At 41.2% G+C, this 16,809-nt stretch overlaps 1 protein-coding gene across 3 annotated transcripts; it reads right to left on the bottom strand.

The window, feature by feature from the left end:
• Positions 1-1,833: 1,833 nt before the first annotated feature.
• Positions 1,834-16,761, bottom strand: LOC132995522 (transcription factor MafG). Of its 3 annotated transcripts, none has more exons than XM_061065535.1 (3): positions 16,589-16,761; positions 4,863-4,935; positions 1,834-4,780 (listed from the first exon to the last, which is right to left on the bottom strand). In XM_061065535.1, exons 2-3 carry the CDS (start codon positions 4,896-4,898, stop codon positions 4,328-4,330), a joined length of 489 nt encoding a protein of 162 aa, XP_060921518.1. In that variant the 5' UTR covers positions 4,899-4,935; positions 16,589-16,761; the 3' UTR covers positions 1,834-4,327. The 3 variants fall into 3 exon arrangements, with proteins under 3 accessions (XP_060921518.1, XP_060921520.1, XP_060921519.1); XM_061065537.1 differs by lacking the exon at positions 16,589-16,761 and adding an exon at positions 16,180-16,423; XM_061065536.1 differs by lacking the exon at positions 16,589-16,761 and adding an exon at positions 15,828-16,163.
• Positions 16,762-16,809: the final 48 nt, after the last annotated feature.

Below are 16,809 nucleotides of genomic sequence, written 5' to 3'. Positions count from 1 at the left end.
GTGGATGATGCTACAGCAAAAAACGACGAGCATTAACGACTGGTGTAGCAGCAGAGGAACCTCAAACGTACAAAAAACACACACACGCACAAACACACGCATACCAAAGAAATACAAAATATATTGCAAGTGGCCCTTGTGATCAAATCTAATGTAGCATCCTTTACACTCAGTGCACAAACGTTAACATGTTAGCAACATCTTTCAGTCTGATATCCTTGTCCAATTTCTTGATCCAGTAATTAATTCGATTTAAGACCAGAGTAATAAGTGAGTAAGGCTAAGTGCAACTGTCCAAATGTTCCTTTTTTTAAAAACAGTGTTAACATGTTAGCTACTATAACAACAAGGGCCGCCTGCTTTTCCCATGAAGGGATTCAACATGTGAGGGTGAAATAAAAACAGTTTACAAAAAAAAGAACTACAAAACAGCAAGAGTTTTTAAATAACAGACCATAGTCACTTTGACAATATTGATTACTCGTACATCTACTCTTTCACACCTTTTCCACTGAGTTGCATATTAAGGGTCACTTTTTCACAATGGTCATCAATACCTACTGTAGCTACATATTATACACCTGTATGTGTGTGAGAGAGAGAGAGAGAGACTCGTCATCTCTAGCAGAGATCGAGACATTGGTCGACGGTCGGTGCCACTCGAAACACCTTAAAGACACTTGACACCAACAAAGATTCACTCCACAAGACTGCCACAGCAATAAGGACGCCAACATCAATACTGGGCTATGTCAAGAGTTGGATAAATATTTTTCCCACAGTTAACCAGTCATTGTAGATAGCTAAGCATGTTGACAAAGTGAGGGTAGAGATACTTGCGCACACAGATCTCTGGCATGGAGTTTTGCTGAGGGGAAGTTTTGCAGATTAACACCTCGCAGACACTGTAAGACATTCTGACCAGCAGGAGAGTGAGATCTGGATGAAGTGCTTTCTGTTAATGTCATCTTTACACTACTGCCACCATGAGATGTTGAACTCTTAGATTGCCTTCTTAGAGGACCAGGAGAGTGATACGACTCTTGGCACAGAAGAAGTGCTGCTGACAGCTGTGGTTGATTGTAATTCTACATGCTCGTGCTGTGTCTCTTTCTGAGTGTGGATTGAAGCCCTTTATGACATGTTCAATATTAAAGAAAAATAGGTGGGGGGTAGGGGGTGGGGGGGAAATGAACAGAGCTGCCATCCCTGCCTCCCTTCTTATCATATTGAAAGGTTTGTTCATTTTCTAGAGTGACCCGTTTGCCCTGAGCAAAACAAACAGGAGTTTAGTGCATACAAACCCTCGTCCAATCCCTACCGCTATTTCTGAAGTCTGAAGAAGTGGGTGAACTCACACAAGTGATTCTGCACCATGTGGCCCTTACCCTTTTAACTTCATTGATCCAAAGTTATCTTTTAGTCTTGAGAATGTCTGACGTTTCCCCACAGATTTGAGGGAAAAACCAGTCCACAGATTAACTTTGGAAGTCTTGTTAACACAGAATTATTTCAATGTCTACAGTGAAATTTAAAGGTTATTTATTTTTATCCCTGTGATCTAATATAATAAGATCTCTCCAACAACAGAGGCAAAGTCCTCCCCCTTGAGACGCACCCAATGTGACATTGTTTTTTTTTTTGTTTTTTTTGTTTTTTTTGGGGGGGGGGGGTTAATTTATTTAACAGCTAGTGGAAGTATTTTGTTTAATCTTGTTTGAATTGTGCCATGAATTACACATGATGTTTTTCAATTTATATCACTGCAAAAAGTTCCCCTTTAAAAAAATAAAACAAGTCCCTTTTATTTTTGTCATCTACCCACAATCCTTCCTCTGGCATTTGTTACTTCACCTTCACCAATATGGCCCTCACCCTCGCCTATTAAGAGGTGGAAATATTAAAAGTCTGTGAAACAAACACAACTCCAACCAATAGGAGGCAGCGTGCAGGGCTGGCTCTACACGGTCAACTTTTGGGTTTGAATTCTTCGTCTTACACTTCAACAATTGAATGAAAAACTGCATCTTTGAATCAACAATTGAATGAAAAACTGCATCTTTCATGACATGCTTATTGTTTAAATTGATAAACATCATTGTGTATTTAATGCACAATTCAATCGAGTATTTGTCCTTTCACTATTGACTAAAAAAAGTTGTCAAAATGTATTGATACACGCCTCTAAAAAATTATATCCATTTTTTAATAATCGATAGTCATTAAAAAAAAAACTGCAGACCTTCAGGCATAGTTTTAACCAAAAGCTTCTGCAAGTGAAAAAGAGAGAGAGTACTGTGGAAATCCCACAATTACAGTTCTGAAATGTAGTTCTTTTTAAAAAAAGGTTTGGTATTTGTGTAATTTCTACAGTGCCTGGGAGTTCGCCTGCATTTTGTGAATTAAAAATACCTAGAAATTAAGACTTGTTTTTTGTTTTTTTTAATCGCAGGGTATCGAAACAGGACTCTACAGTGTTTGATTTTCACTAGAATCTAGTTAAAGTTTAGAAATGTAGTATCATGGTTGATCCAATGACCATACATATTACTTCTGAAAAAAGGTCTCATGATGGTACACCCGAGGGTCGGGTAGGGGGGGTCTCACCTCTGTATGAAGGCATTTACTCTCAGGTCACAGAGGCTGTATTTAGAGGGCATCCAGCACCTGGTGCATCTGTTACACAGATTCTGCAATGCCAGTTATCGCTTTAATCTTCAGGTTAAAGTCTTCAGAGTTGATTTTCACTAATGTCATTTCCCCCTGATTCTGTCTCACATGGCTCAATGTGGTCAACTTTGAATGACAGTATGATTTCGTAACTAACACCAAGGAAGCGGAGGATATCACAGATGCCAATACGCACAAAGACAATTGACCTTGTTTACACCACCTAGTTTAGCTCTACAGATTTGTTTTAAATAGCACAGCATTGACATCTATACAGTGAACAACACTGCCAACTTGTCACTTACACATCACAGCACGCGCTACCCCACAGTACGCGCCTAGTCACTAGAAAAAAGCTATCAGACTTCAATAGTAAGCCACTGTCGGTACAATTGCAAAAAAGATGTCACAGGTTTTTTTAGTTTTTTTTTTAGTTTTCCTTTTCTGTATTTATATAAACAATGGAAGTTATTCTACCTAGTAATAAAAACCGAGAACTCAACATTAGACAAAGTTTCTACACCTTAACAATTCAAACAGTAAAGCTTGTGTAAAGATTTTCTTTTGGAAATATCTGACGGCCCTGTCAACAAGTAATTACAAAAAATGCAATATATATCTTTTAAACAAAACAACTTGAACATATTTTCTCTATGAGCAAAAGTTATGTCTCAAAATGTTTGTGGATTTCACTGTCCCCACAAAACACGAGGATATTACTGTTATAACATTCAGGTTTTCAGATATTGTAGAAGAATCTTGTCATACTGGAATGGCACTCAGCTCTGGAACGATATCTGAACTGCTGATCCTTTTTTTTTTTTTTTTCTCCACTTTACCATAAATATGCAAGACCTCTTTGTATTTTCAGTGCATACATATATTATTGCATCTACCAGTCATATTGATTATGACAAGTTCATTAAAGCCTGTCACAAACGTATAAACAGAAATCAATGCCAGATTCGGGAGCATTATTTCGAGCTTATGTTCTTGACAGACAACCAACAAAAAAATTGCAAATTGGGCTTGATTAACTGGTTTTAGGTTAGTCAGGCTGTTTTGAAGACATCTGGAGAATCCACACCGAGTTTCTTATGCATCCCAATGTAAGTCAGTGCATGATAACAAGGAAGGGTTTATAGTGATGTACTGTCTGTGATGGCTCTTTCTCCAGTTTCAGATGGCAAACTGGAGAGGAATGACATCCATGATTTTAAGATTTGTAATCTTTCCGGTTGTGATAAGCTCTAAGACTTCAAGAATGCCCATTCTTAGGACGGAAAAAACTTAAGAGCTCAGTCTTAAAGAAACAGATACATGACATACTGTACCTTAAACACAGATATTGCCTTCTTAATTATTGTGTAATCACAATCTGATTTTTAAATGAAACGTATCAGTATTGCCAAAATGTTGCTGTTCTTGAAATGACCAACTTCTGAATGTTTTTGTGTGATTGTGTCACCCATAAGCACGATGTGTCTGTTGACAGGTACAGACTGCAGAATCATACTTTAGGGGTGAATTTGAGAAGAATACTGTTAGTGTTAGTAACAAGGGTTAAAACTGAGAACTTCAAAGGGTAAACCGTTTCCATGTTACAATGCACTGACCAGTTAAGTCTTGAACATCTTCCCCTTCTCCCTTTCTCCTACTACGACCTAGCCTCCGTTTTAGATTTGACGATGGTGATGACGCTGGTGGCGGCTACTTTACCAGGGATGAGGGGCCCTATGACAGAGGCCATAGGTCCCCTGGCTGAGGTGACGGGATTACGGGTCACAGTCCTGGCGAAGCTCTGAAGGGCCTCGTACTTTGAACGCAGAGCGTCCAGCTCCACCTTCATGCTGGCGTTCTCTGTGGCCAGCTTGTCCACCTCCTGCTGCAGCTGAGCCTTCTGCTTCTCGAGCTCCTCTTTCTGGGTGACGCGCTTCACTCGGCAGCTGGCAGCGTAGCCCCGGTTCTTGAGGGTGCGCCGCCGCTGCTTCAGCTGGAGGATCTCATCCTTGGTCAGCCCTCGTAGATGCTGGTTCAGCTCCCGCACTGACATGGTCACCAGCTCGTCATCGGTCAAGCTGGTGCCATTTTCTCCTGGCTCCCGCTTCACCTGAGGAAATTGGAGGTTAGTAAGTGGCAGGTTTGATATTAAAATATCAGAGATTGATTTCTGTGTCAGATAGGCTGATTACCTTCAAGGCCTTGTTTCCCTTGTTTGTGGTAGTCATGCCACAAGAGCCGCGTCCACCTGTACTGCTGCTTGTTCTGTTGGTAAGAAAAGTCAGCGTCAGCATAAGGAACACACAATCTGAGGAATTAAGAATAAGAACATGACTGTGACATACACAACAAAGTATTTTTCTGGCAATGAAGCGAAAGCATGACTCAAATACACAAGTCCTTCAGATTCACAAAGCGGAGAAGTGGGTCAAGGACTTAACACTTCACTGCAAATGATGCCAAGTCTGTTCTGAGAGAGGTACCTGGACTATTTCTTCCCCTGTCAATATGAGGAAAGAAAGCATTTGTGGTATGCATTTCCCCCCTCCAACACACATCTACCGAACGGCAATGTGTTGAGTCATAAGGAGGATCAGATGTTATGCTGGCAGGGGTTCACAAAGATCTATTTGAAAACAAAACCTTAGATAAATAAAGCCTCTTAGAGCAGAAACAGCAGAGGACATGGATGGACTGAAAATCAACATTTTTTTGTTTTCTACTGCTAAAAAAACAAACAGGGCATGCTTTATCTACTGTACCAGTTATCTAGTCTAGACAGTAAAACCTGTCTAGATTTGCTGATGCATGCCTATAATCCCATAAATCAATGAAAAAGGGAGATGCTGCTACTACTGCAGAGCCACAGCTATCATCCAGAAGAAACGGGCTGCATTGCAGTTAATTCATGTCAGGATTGAGGGAACTCCAAAAGACGCTGTGCGGACGAGAAATCTAACCCACTGGTGTAAAGACAGGCAAAAGGTTGGGTGCCTTGCACCGTGTGAGCTCTGTCACAGGATAAATATGCACACACAGACACACACACACGGTACTGGCCCTGGGTGCTTTACACTACACACGGCAAATGCTGTGTCAGCGACACGGGCACCGACCACAGTCAGCCCAGCCAGCACATTGCCTCTGTAAGCTGATTTACACCGCCCAGCAGTGTGTTTGTGCTGAGCACATAAACAAATGCATGTGGGCTTTTACTACTTTCCAGCATCAAAAACAGGAAACAAAAGATCCCCCCCCCAAAAAAAAAAGAATCCTCAGAAGAATTACTGTCAGTGTGTGTTTATAGCTTACACAATCACTAACCTCGTCATCATGTATATGTATGCCGTGTGCAGAGAAGCTCAGAGAGGGTAGAAAAAGAAAAGGAGATGAGTTGTTGCTCAGAAGTGCACTAAGATGGCCATGATATTTCCATGGCAACAAAGGGGTGCTACAGGTGGACTGGTCACCTGAGCCAAACAGGGAGAGACAGGCGCTTGTTAAAAATGACCTGAATACGACACTATCACACAGGCAGGGGACATTACATGGGGTCAGACTGTGACTTGCATTCTTGATGCTTTTACTTCAAAAAGTCCTCTGGCTTGTCATAAAATGGCAACACTTCCCTGTGCTGCAGACGCCAATATAAAAAGCCTTTCACATTCTGCAGAGGACTTTTAAAATGTGATACTTTCATCCCAGTTGGACCGGCTATGAATAGCCGACTGATAGTAACACCTACCTTTCATCGGCCTTTGTGGTGACTCATTTCCAGTAAGCATTTGGACCACAGATGCAAAACATAATGGGATAATGGGCTGCCTGATGATGCACAGATAATGGACAAATAGACAGGAAAGTACTCCACTAATAGCTACTGGGATGAGAGGAGAAAAAAAAAAGGCTCCTTCTTCTAAATTTCATATAAGCCTATCATTTTCCCCTCAGCTGCCTAGACCCAACATTGTTCAGAAAGCAGTTGAAACATAGAAAGACGGCACAATGTCCAGACTGAGGAGGCGTTTTCTGTCACACAGCTGTGCAGGGTAACACAGTAGGCAAGGCTTGGCACGCTGAAAGCCCACCATATGACACTCTGGAAGGATTGCGCCCAGGCTTCAACCCTCTAGCACAGGCTGCTGCCAACAGACGGCTACCAATGACAGGGCATGGCAGCACAACACAGACAAGGTCCAATGCACAGCTGCTCCCTTCCACTACCAGGCATGTCATACCTCCCGGAGACAAAGAGGCATCGCTCACACAAACACATAGAGAGAAATAGAAAGGAAAACACACCTGTAATTTTAAAACCCAAAATCATGACAGCGACATTTTCAGATTTGCTTTGATGATTTGGTTGCAACAAAATGCCCTCGCATTTGACAAGTTCATCCTCTTAACAGTCTTAAGCAGAGACAGGAGTGTCTTCCCTGAACACATGTTTTTATCTCTATTAATAGTTTCAGGTTTGATTTGTGAGCCTAGCAAAAAAAAAGCAGGAGGAGAAAGCTGCTAAACTTTGAGCACCGGGGCAGCAAAGGTAGGGAGCAAGCGCAGGGACACATAAGTCTTTTGTAGGTGTTTGCTGAATTTTTATGAATCGCCTGAAAGAACGCTGACAAATCAGAGCTGATTGCTTGTGTAGGAGAGACATCACACCCACAGGAAACAGAAATCGCTGAGTGTGGTCACCCAGAGAAAGAGAAGGAGGGGATGGTGAGAGAGACAGATAGAGGAAGAGGGAGAGAGAGAGAGAGAGAGAGAGAAGAAAAAAAAGAGAGAGAGCAAACAGCCTTGTAAAAAATGCACGCTCAACACATTTAGAGGAGCCTGAGAAGAACAGGTTGGTGGAAAAAAAATATATACTGATCTCAGCAAGGACCAAAACCAAGGTGCCAATTAGGAAGTTGTGAAGTTGAACTAACACAACGAGAGAAACCCGGCCAACCTTCAAAAGCTGTCTGTGTTCATCTAAATCTATAGAGGGCAGCTTGCGAAGGTGGGGTGGGCTAAGGTTGAGACTCAAGGGGTGTTTAAAAAAAAAAAAAAAAAACTCTGGTGGGATAAATGCTGATGTGACATGATAGGTCCGGCCTTGAGCCTGTGTCATGCTTTAATGATCTCAGCCCCTCCACAGGATCTCTCCAGGGGGGCTGCCAAGGATGGACACCATTAGCCAGGGGACCCTTTGTTGAGGGGGAACTGAGGCTCCGGCATCCATGCACTGCGTCCCCTGATGAATATTTATCACTGTCGTTCACCGCCTAAGGTGGGGGTGGGAGACAGGGGCGGGGGCGGGAGGCTGAATAAAGATGCTCAGGAGGTGATTCTTCAAGGATACATCCAAGGCTCTTCCATCAACGGCTGTCTCAAAATGGCGGTATATGCTGGTGGGGGGCTGTGAGGGGGGAGGGGGTGGGGGGGGATGGGGGTGGATTTCTGGTACTCGAGGTGGCACGCATGGTGGTTCAGGGCTGCAGGGAGAGCCAGCTCCACTTGACAGCAGTGTAACAAGATTATCAGGGCCATAAGAGCAAACAAAAACCCCAGCAACCTGCCTCAGAATCCAGATTACGACAGCGCCTGCTCTCTGAATACTAAACAACACGACCGGGGAGGACTAACAGGGCGCAGGCTTTACTGAGACATGACACTGTATTTCATATCACACAGCTAATCACACGCACATGCATCCACGCAGAGACAGATTACCAAAACCACACAAGCACACGTAAATTTAACGTGTCATGATCAATTCCTGAAAAGAAGCGTCCGAGAGCTTGGCACCGGCGGCCTGCTAATGAAGTGAATAAAAGCAGACAGTGGAGGTGCATGCTGATGAAAGCACGGGCAGCATCCAACAATGGCAACACAGCCCTGTGAAACTAACAGCTGAATATCATCTCACACAGCAGACAATGCATTTCACTCCAAAAGAATAACACACAGTGTGGCTCATTTACAACTCGGATGCTTAGTTTAAATGTCTTCCCTCTGTTATGACCGCTCCAGATTTGCAAAGGTTTGAGCAGCCATTAGAAGACACAGGAAGCAGCTCTGGCTGAAAGGAGAAAGAGGCCCTGTATCAGTGGTTTTCATGGAACTCCTTGGGCTACTTCAGAGAACTGTGGGGTGGACTTGAGATGCGTTTTTTTTTTTTTTTTTAATGCAAGTAAATAAAGTATTAGACATGATTCTACAACAATAAGTGTGATTTAATATTCAAATTGAATAAATCCCAATTTGGACTCAACATTGGATAATTTAGTACTCCTTTTTAAATGTAATCGTTTACTGATTTAAACTGTCAACTGCTGCAAAAAAACACAGTATGTTCAACTCTGTTTTTTGTATACTTTTACAGAATACATTCATGGTTGAAAGGCAGCAAATAAAAAATATATATTATTTGTCAGCCCTTTTTTCAAAATCTCATGGAGTGTTGTGCTTTTGTCGCCTGTTTTTAACCAAACACACTTGTCACTGGTTGATTGGTTAGGTCGTCAAAATGTTCAATACTTTCAAATACCAAATGCTTTAAAACCATACAATCTCCCTTATTTAATGATCGATACTGTTTTAATGAGTATCAAAAAGGACCAAAACAATTATAAAAAACTGAAGTTTACTGTCATTAATTTTAACCCAAAGCTGTCGAGAGATAACGAGGAAGCGCACTGTCTCAATAACACAAATACATTGAAAACATTTTGGTTCCTGAAACGCTGGCAACGTATTTGGCTGGCAATTTTAATTTTCTAAAAAAAACTGAACTAACCCAATACTTGGTGCCAGCAAGTTGCTGCATTATCAAAACGTGTATGGATATCTTTGATTTTTCCGAATATCATAAACAATTGAAATGATAGTATCATGACAACTGCACTTGGCTGAAAACATATTTCAAAGGTGATAGGTACATAAATGAACTCTGGGAGAACAACTGCCCCTGATCAGAGAGGTGTTCAGCAGTGTTTTCAAACCCCCGTCTGCACATTTAAGACGATTAACACAACGCAAAAGAAGAGAGCTGGATGTTAAGCCAGTATGATCACCTATTCAGTTTCCCTGATCAATAATGTATCAGACTTGTAGCCTCCCGCTCCATTATCAGGGACTCAACACACGGAGTAGAATGATGATAACTACAAAGATAGAGAGAGGTCCGTGAAGAGTGTGAAAAACAACAGAAATGTCAGCAATTTCTCATCGGGGGCTTCGGCTCATTAATTCATACTTTGTGCTTATTTGTTCTCTATGTCCACTTGCTCTCTCTGCGTTGAGATGCTTAATTCAACCAGCCAACCCTGTCACCCTGCTTGCCATAAATAGCAATTCTCAACACTTCACGCCTGATCAGAGCCACTACTTTTGACTCCCTCCCTTCTGGTTCGGAGTCGAAAAAGATCGCCTAGATATTCAGATCTAATCATTCCTCCCTTCAACTGAGTGAAGTCAATTATCAGGCGAGCTGCATGTGCTGGGCGCCATTTAACTGCAAATTAAAAATCAGACTCCTGTGATAGCTCTGGAGGAGTTACTGGATGACTGGTGTAAACTTGTGTATGGAGGAAAAAAAAAAAAAGAAACTGTGCGAGTGTGTCAGTGTGAGAGGAAGGTATGATGGGAAGAGGGGAGGGAAGCTATTAACTACTAAGTATTCAGAGCGTGAAATAAGAGTGACAAAAAGAGGGAGAGGGGGAATCATTCAGCGGCTTTCACAGGGAAATGTGATACGCTTGTAGTAGAGGGGGAATACTGAGCCACTACTTTTGACCAGAGGACGTTCAGGGCTAAATAGAATTTTATAAAAATCCTATGCCCACCTTGGGCGGGCTGACCCAGAGTGTAACTGATGTGTTAAACAGCTGGCAGCAGCAGTCTATACGACGTCCTTACTTTGTTTTCACCTGATAAAATGAGGCCATCAAGATTAACAGCACAACTGCAATTATTAATCGATCAGATTCAACCATTGAATTCATTACTCACAATTCATAATCGATGGGTTTGAGTTATTGTATAAGAAAAAAGGGTCAGATTTTTCAATTCAAGCTTCAATTCTTCTTTATTTTATTTTTTTTTTAATCTGTGAGCTTCGTTTAGTGCTTTTGAAATTACTGACTTACTTTTTCTTTTTTTTTTTTACCATTTTCTCACATTTAACAGACTAAACAACTAATTAATGAACTGATAAAACAATCATCAAAATACATATAAATAGGTTACTGGATGCTCTAAATAATAAATAGATGTTAAAAAAATTATTTATTAGAAACATGTTATTAACTGCATTAGTAAAATAGTAAAAACAAATAGAAAAAGTGAAATAGTGGGGATTGAAGTTTTATTAAAGGATTTAGTTACGCTTGATTCATAAGTGCTCTTAAAAAAAGGATTAAAAAGGATTCAATGAATGAAAGATGAATTAAACTTTGGTGGACCAACATGTTGAATGTAACAAAGCATTGCATTCTGAGCTGGGATCAGGACAAATGTTCAGTCCACTGTAACATAAAAATAAAATCAAAAACCAACAACCTTCACCTGGAAACCTTTGAATGTTTGTGTCATGTAAGCCTATTTATTCAGACGCCATATTTAGAGAATTTATTGTAGTAAACAAACAATACTGTAAGCAAGTAATTGCTTGAATGCTTAATCACTCCAAAAGTCAAATTAGACTTTTATCTTTTCAACATGAAAACAGTCTCAGATTCGGGTTTGATTGAAGACAAAGAACACTGTTCCTGGGGTCTTTCAATCAAAACAAAAAAATGGCATTCGTTAGGGGATGTGAGGAAGTAGCAAGGAATCATGGGAGTTGTTGTATTTACTGTTTTCAATCAAAACTATCTGATGTGATTCAGGCAGAAATCTTGTTTACACACAATCACAATGTCATATGTTGAATTTCCATATACAGTATTTTCTGTTAAGCCAAATATATTCACATGAATCCATTACATTCTAATAAAATAAGCTTCTTCCATTCTCACTCTCTGACGTGTCATCGGTGTTTCCCCTGTTACCTCTTAACACGGGTGAATGAATTAAATGCACCCTTAAGAAAAATATTTAGGTTTCTTCTAGGTTAGGACTTTGTTGGACAGGTTTGGGATTGTATAAATACATAATTCAACATAATCTATAATATACATCCAGTCCTTTTTAGGCATTTTTAAGATTTGCAAGATGTTTGTTAATTTGACACTATTAGTTTTAGTCTATGATAAAACAGAGAAAAATATGTACATTACATTACTTTGGATCATCGTAGTCATATCTACAGAGTTGAAAATAGAGCATAACAGAATGTTCTATGAAAAACACTGGCTCTGAAAAAGCCCCATATGGAACCGAGTCCGTTATATGATTGCAGAAGAGCATGTGGCACATTTATGTCGAGAATTTGCATCCAGTTCATGTGGTTTAAAGTAAAAACATGAATCACCACCCTCAAGGGATTTTGTATATTCTGAAGTCACTGAGAATGTGAAGCTTATTTAAAGGGACCGGGGTTAGACTGGTTTGCGTTAACCAATGTTTCGATACATGCAGAATCTATTCCCGAGCTCAGTTAGCTGCTGTTTACACTCAGAGATGCTCTGTTGGTGAAAGCAGTAGGACAGGAGAAGAGACTTGGTTGGCCTTCCACAGTATCTGCCTGGAGGACTTGATTAAACAGGAAGAGAATAGCTCTTGATACTTCAGCCTTGCACTGGCAGAGGAAGTAAGGGTTGCAGGCAACCCACACACTGGCAAAATATCCAGGAGCTTTACTACAGCGCCTGCATACATATTAAATGCATATTGCATTGACCTAACAACTCCGACACAGCCTTTGCAGCACAAAAGGCTAAACTAAAGCTGTTCGACACATTCTAGTGCTATTTAAAGTGAAAAACATTGGAATTAATTACATCTTTGATTGTTGCCCCTGCACTGTTATGATTTGAGGTGGATTCTCTTCAACTGAAACACGACTCTGTGCAAGGCCATCAAACAAGCAGAGCTCAGCAGCAGCAGCTTCACTGAATAAAGACGAGAGAGAAAACAAATTCATCATCTTGTTTCTCCTGTGGAGTGTTTTGATTTGAATGCAGGCAGTTAGCAGTCAAGACTTATTACCTGAAAGTACCAAAGATGCTAATTTCTATTAATAACACTGCCACCGCTCAGCTCAAATTATGGCAAGTGATTGATGATGTCTGCCTACAGGATATTTAATGGAGCCTCACACTCATCGTCCCCAAAAATATCAGAATTAGATCATATTTATGTCACTAAAGAAAACAGTCCAAACTAATAATAACACATTCAATATGTTGAACTTCTTCTGTTCATTGTTATCTCCTCTCTGTACCTTACATCTTTTTCTCCTGAATTAAAGCTTACCATGGAACAACTTTAAAACATTTTCTTTTACATATTGTAAGATATCAAGTGTGATCCAAGGCCTGTTTGTTCCCCCACAGTTGATCTGAAATTAAATGTCTAAGAAAATTAACCCCAACCTGTCCACTCTTCGGAGTAACCCAGGTTGGATTCAGTCAAAGGGATTTGGGCGGCATTTATTGGTTTTATTTAAGTCACTTTGTTTTTGTAATTAAGGAGTTCCACATTTTTCAGGACTACATTTTTTACGGTGCCAGGAAGAACATTATTTCCTTTAAGTGATAAAAGATTTGACTTGTGCAGTAGGTGTTGCCTAAATGTATCGGCTACAGTGTGAATATAGGTTTTTAATTGGGGAACCAATCGTTGTTTACACAGAATCCATTAATGTTAGAAGCAGGTACTTCTACAGGCAGTAATGATGTCAGCTTCAAGCTCTGCCTGAGCTCATTTCAATGTGGGTTTCACTGATCACTTTAGAACAAGGTCTCAAAATATTTACCCTTCTTAGACAATAAACGTTTACATATCCAGCCCAGAAAAAAATCAAAACAGCCTTTTTTTTCGTCTCTCAGCAATGAACCAAATCTAACAATGTCTTCCCTATGTCAGTCACTGCTTTCATTTTGACTTGTGCAAATATGTATACACAGTTAAACACTTGGTTTTTTTTTCACGTCAGTTTACCGCTGATGTGTCTCAAACATTAATCAGCCAAGATAAAAGTAGGTTACATGAAAAACAGCAGCAAGCGCACAGCTCTCCGCTTATGCTCTCCATGTTCGTTTGGATATTGGCTAATCTAAATTATGAACACACAGAGAGCAGTAATGAACATGCCAAGTGTAGCTCGAGTTCCTAACAGAAATTCATCAAACACACTTGCTACCCTGTCTGCTGGATGAAAGTATTACTTTGAGAAGTGGAGCGGGCATATCGCAATGCTAAGCAATCATAATCCGCACTACACTTGCAAGAGGTTTCATCACCAACATTCCCTCCCCATTGCAAAAAGGGTAAAAAAAAACTATATTGATCTTTTTCTCCCTTCCTTGCAGGCATTCCCATTTCCCCGTGCAGCTTAAGCAGCACTTTTGTGGACAAATCCCACATTTGTGTTCATTTCTTGAGGCTATTAATTGTCCTGAATAGGCGTAACTACTCCCAAGGCACAGCTGTGTTGGCCAAGCAGAGGTGTTGGTGGCCAGACTGTAGTCTATGCTGTGAAAAGTCTTGCCTCGTGTTTCATCAACCTCATATATCCTCTTCTACCCTCCACCGCCTGCCCATTCTGAGCAACGCCACTGGGTATGAGTTGTGCATTCGGTTCACCTCTATGGTATCCGGCCTTATTTTATCATCGCTACCTCAATGCAGGAGGCGATAAATCTCAGAGCTGAGCTCCACCACTCCCTGTCCTCCATCCACACACCATTGCCAGCCCCATCGGGCTCTTATATGGGCCCTCATCTGTTCTGGTTACCTGCAGAGAAAGGCAGAGATGGGCATTACGCTTTATTGCAAAGCCGAGCTTCTGATGTGGGGCTGGCCTGTCTGCTAAACACACTTCAATGCCCTGCTCGCATGAACAGAGATGATGAAATAAGTTGGATATCTGAGCAAGAATGGGCAACTTCTATCTGTTTAGCCCCACCGATATAAGCTCAACAGTTTCCAAGGTGACTTTACAAATTGCACAGAGATTCTCCATGGATAATTCATTACCTGCCCTCCATAAGCGAGCACTCTAATAGGCAGCAAATTTCATCATGTCACACACAGGGAACAGGAGCATCTGCCAGCCCAAAATAAAAGAAATTACATGTTCTACCGGGTAAGCAAGCCTGTTGCCTTGTAGATAGTATCAGGCATAGCATCCAGTGACAAAAATAAAAGTAGGTAGTACACTATACACATCAAATTACTTTTTTTTCCTACACCATATTTCCATTTCATAGCATCTAAATAAGATGTTGTTTTCAACTTCTATTCATCCCATAATTACACATGACCCAATTTAAACAGCCACTCATTGCAAGACTCCATTATAACAACACAGGCATAATATATTGCTTATCATGCATTTCTTAAATGGATCTGACATGGCAGTTGACACTTAAGCACTTAGTCTAAATGTACTCACAGCCTGTTTGTTGATGTACATCATGACAGCACTGCAATAAAATGCACATTCTCAGCTGAATGTTGATGAGGCTATTGATATATACATGATGGTCATCACTTGATGCTCATAGCTTGATGCCTGACTTGCACGACAGATCAGCACCATTTCGATCCACCTCTTCAGTAATAACTGCGGCTGGATGATAAACATCGACCCTTATCCAGCGAGCAGACCTTTGTCCGGTGGTGCCATATTTCGGGGTGGATTCTGAGAACGTCTTAATACATCATTGTGATGATTCAGCGCGATAAAAAAAATACAGCTGCTGCATGTTTGTTTGCTTTGATTTTTTTTTTTTAAATCCAGTGGTTAACTGCCTGGATGTGAAATCAAAGCCCAGGACGGTGGCTCTGGCACTGCCATTGTTACAATGTAACCAGTGGTTAAATGAATTGTCACTTCAGGTGAACCAATTCAACACGAAACCGTGGTTTGGAAACGTTTACTAAAAGGTTAAATCCATGCATGCATTCAAAGCCAAATGGAAATAACAGCACACTTCTCAGATTTACAAACAATTGCATTCATATTTGACAGAAATGTCATGAGAAAATACTGGAAATCCAACCTGATCTCGCTAAACCGCTGTCTCGGCTCGCTCCTCTTCACAACGGGGTGATGAAGCAGCAGGTTTGAACAGCAAAAAGCACATGAGTTGACAAAGCAGCGAGAAGAAGCGCTGTGTTACCGAGGACAGGCGATGTCTTTGCAAAGTGATGATCATAAAGACAACCTTAGTTACACAGTGTTTGACATTCCGAGACTCTCCGGGTCTCCTGTCTCTCCACGCACTGCTCGTGAAAGTCGCAAACAACTCCCCGCCTACAAAACAAGCAAGCGAGGAAATCCCCGTGCACAGCCTTCATACTATAACTGAAGCATTACAACACCAGGAGCGATTCCTCAACGTGGGAAATCACCTTTTGCGCGCGAAACGGCTGGCTGCCACGCTTCGTGAAAAGCCAAACTGGAGTGACACGTTTTATTCGCAGCTCATGAGTGTGTACAAAAGATTAGCTGCCATCTCAGCATAGTAGGAACCCGACTGTTGTCAATTCCCCAGCAGCTACAGAAGAACTTCCTGTTAAAGATTTCAAAGTAAAAGCCGCTGTCTTCGAGAACAGTTAAATAGCTACGATTGCAAACGGCGGAAACTCTTATTTTGAAAAGTGATTCTCGTTTGAATACAGCGCGCTTGACGAGTTTAGATGACAGAAGCTAGGTATGCTAGCCCATGAAGCTAACCGAGACCAGCTTGTCAGCGGCGAGGCGAAGGCATGCACACTCAGCATAACAACACCACCGACTCCGCTTGGTTTACAGACCCACCTGACTTAAAAATGAAGTTACTGCCGTCAGTGTCCTCTTCTTATTCCGTCACGGCGGAGACCAAACACTAGAGGCAGTAAAATTTGGGTTTCACTGACAGAAGCGAGAGCGCTTCCAAATGCCAGCTCGTGCTCTCCTTGTTGATTCCTTTCTCTTGTATCGAAGCCAGACGTCATCATGTTTGGTCACGTGCCTTCATTCATGAGGGCTCTTCTTTCCTC

This window comes from Labrus mixtus, chromosome 20, assembly GCF_963584025.1.
Source record: "Labrus mixtus chromosome 20, fLabMix1.1, whole genome shotgun sequence".
Taxonomy (NCBI): Eukaryota; Metazoa; Chordata; class Actinopteri; order Labriformes; family Labridae; genus Labrus; species Labrus mixtus.
Note: the sequence above shows the minus strand (reverse complement) of the source record. Positions and strands in the feature narration are given on the sequence as shown.

Coding starts and splice junctions, on each gene's coding strand:
- LOC132995522 (XM_061065535.1), bottom strand. CDS start 4,898: ATGACTACCACAAACAAGGGAAACAAGGCCTTGAAG. Junction 4,781..4,862: donor AGGGAAACAAGGCCTTGAAG/GTAATCAGCCTA, acceptor CAATTTCCTCAG/GTGAAGCGGGAGCCAGGAGA.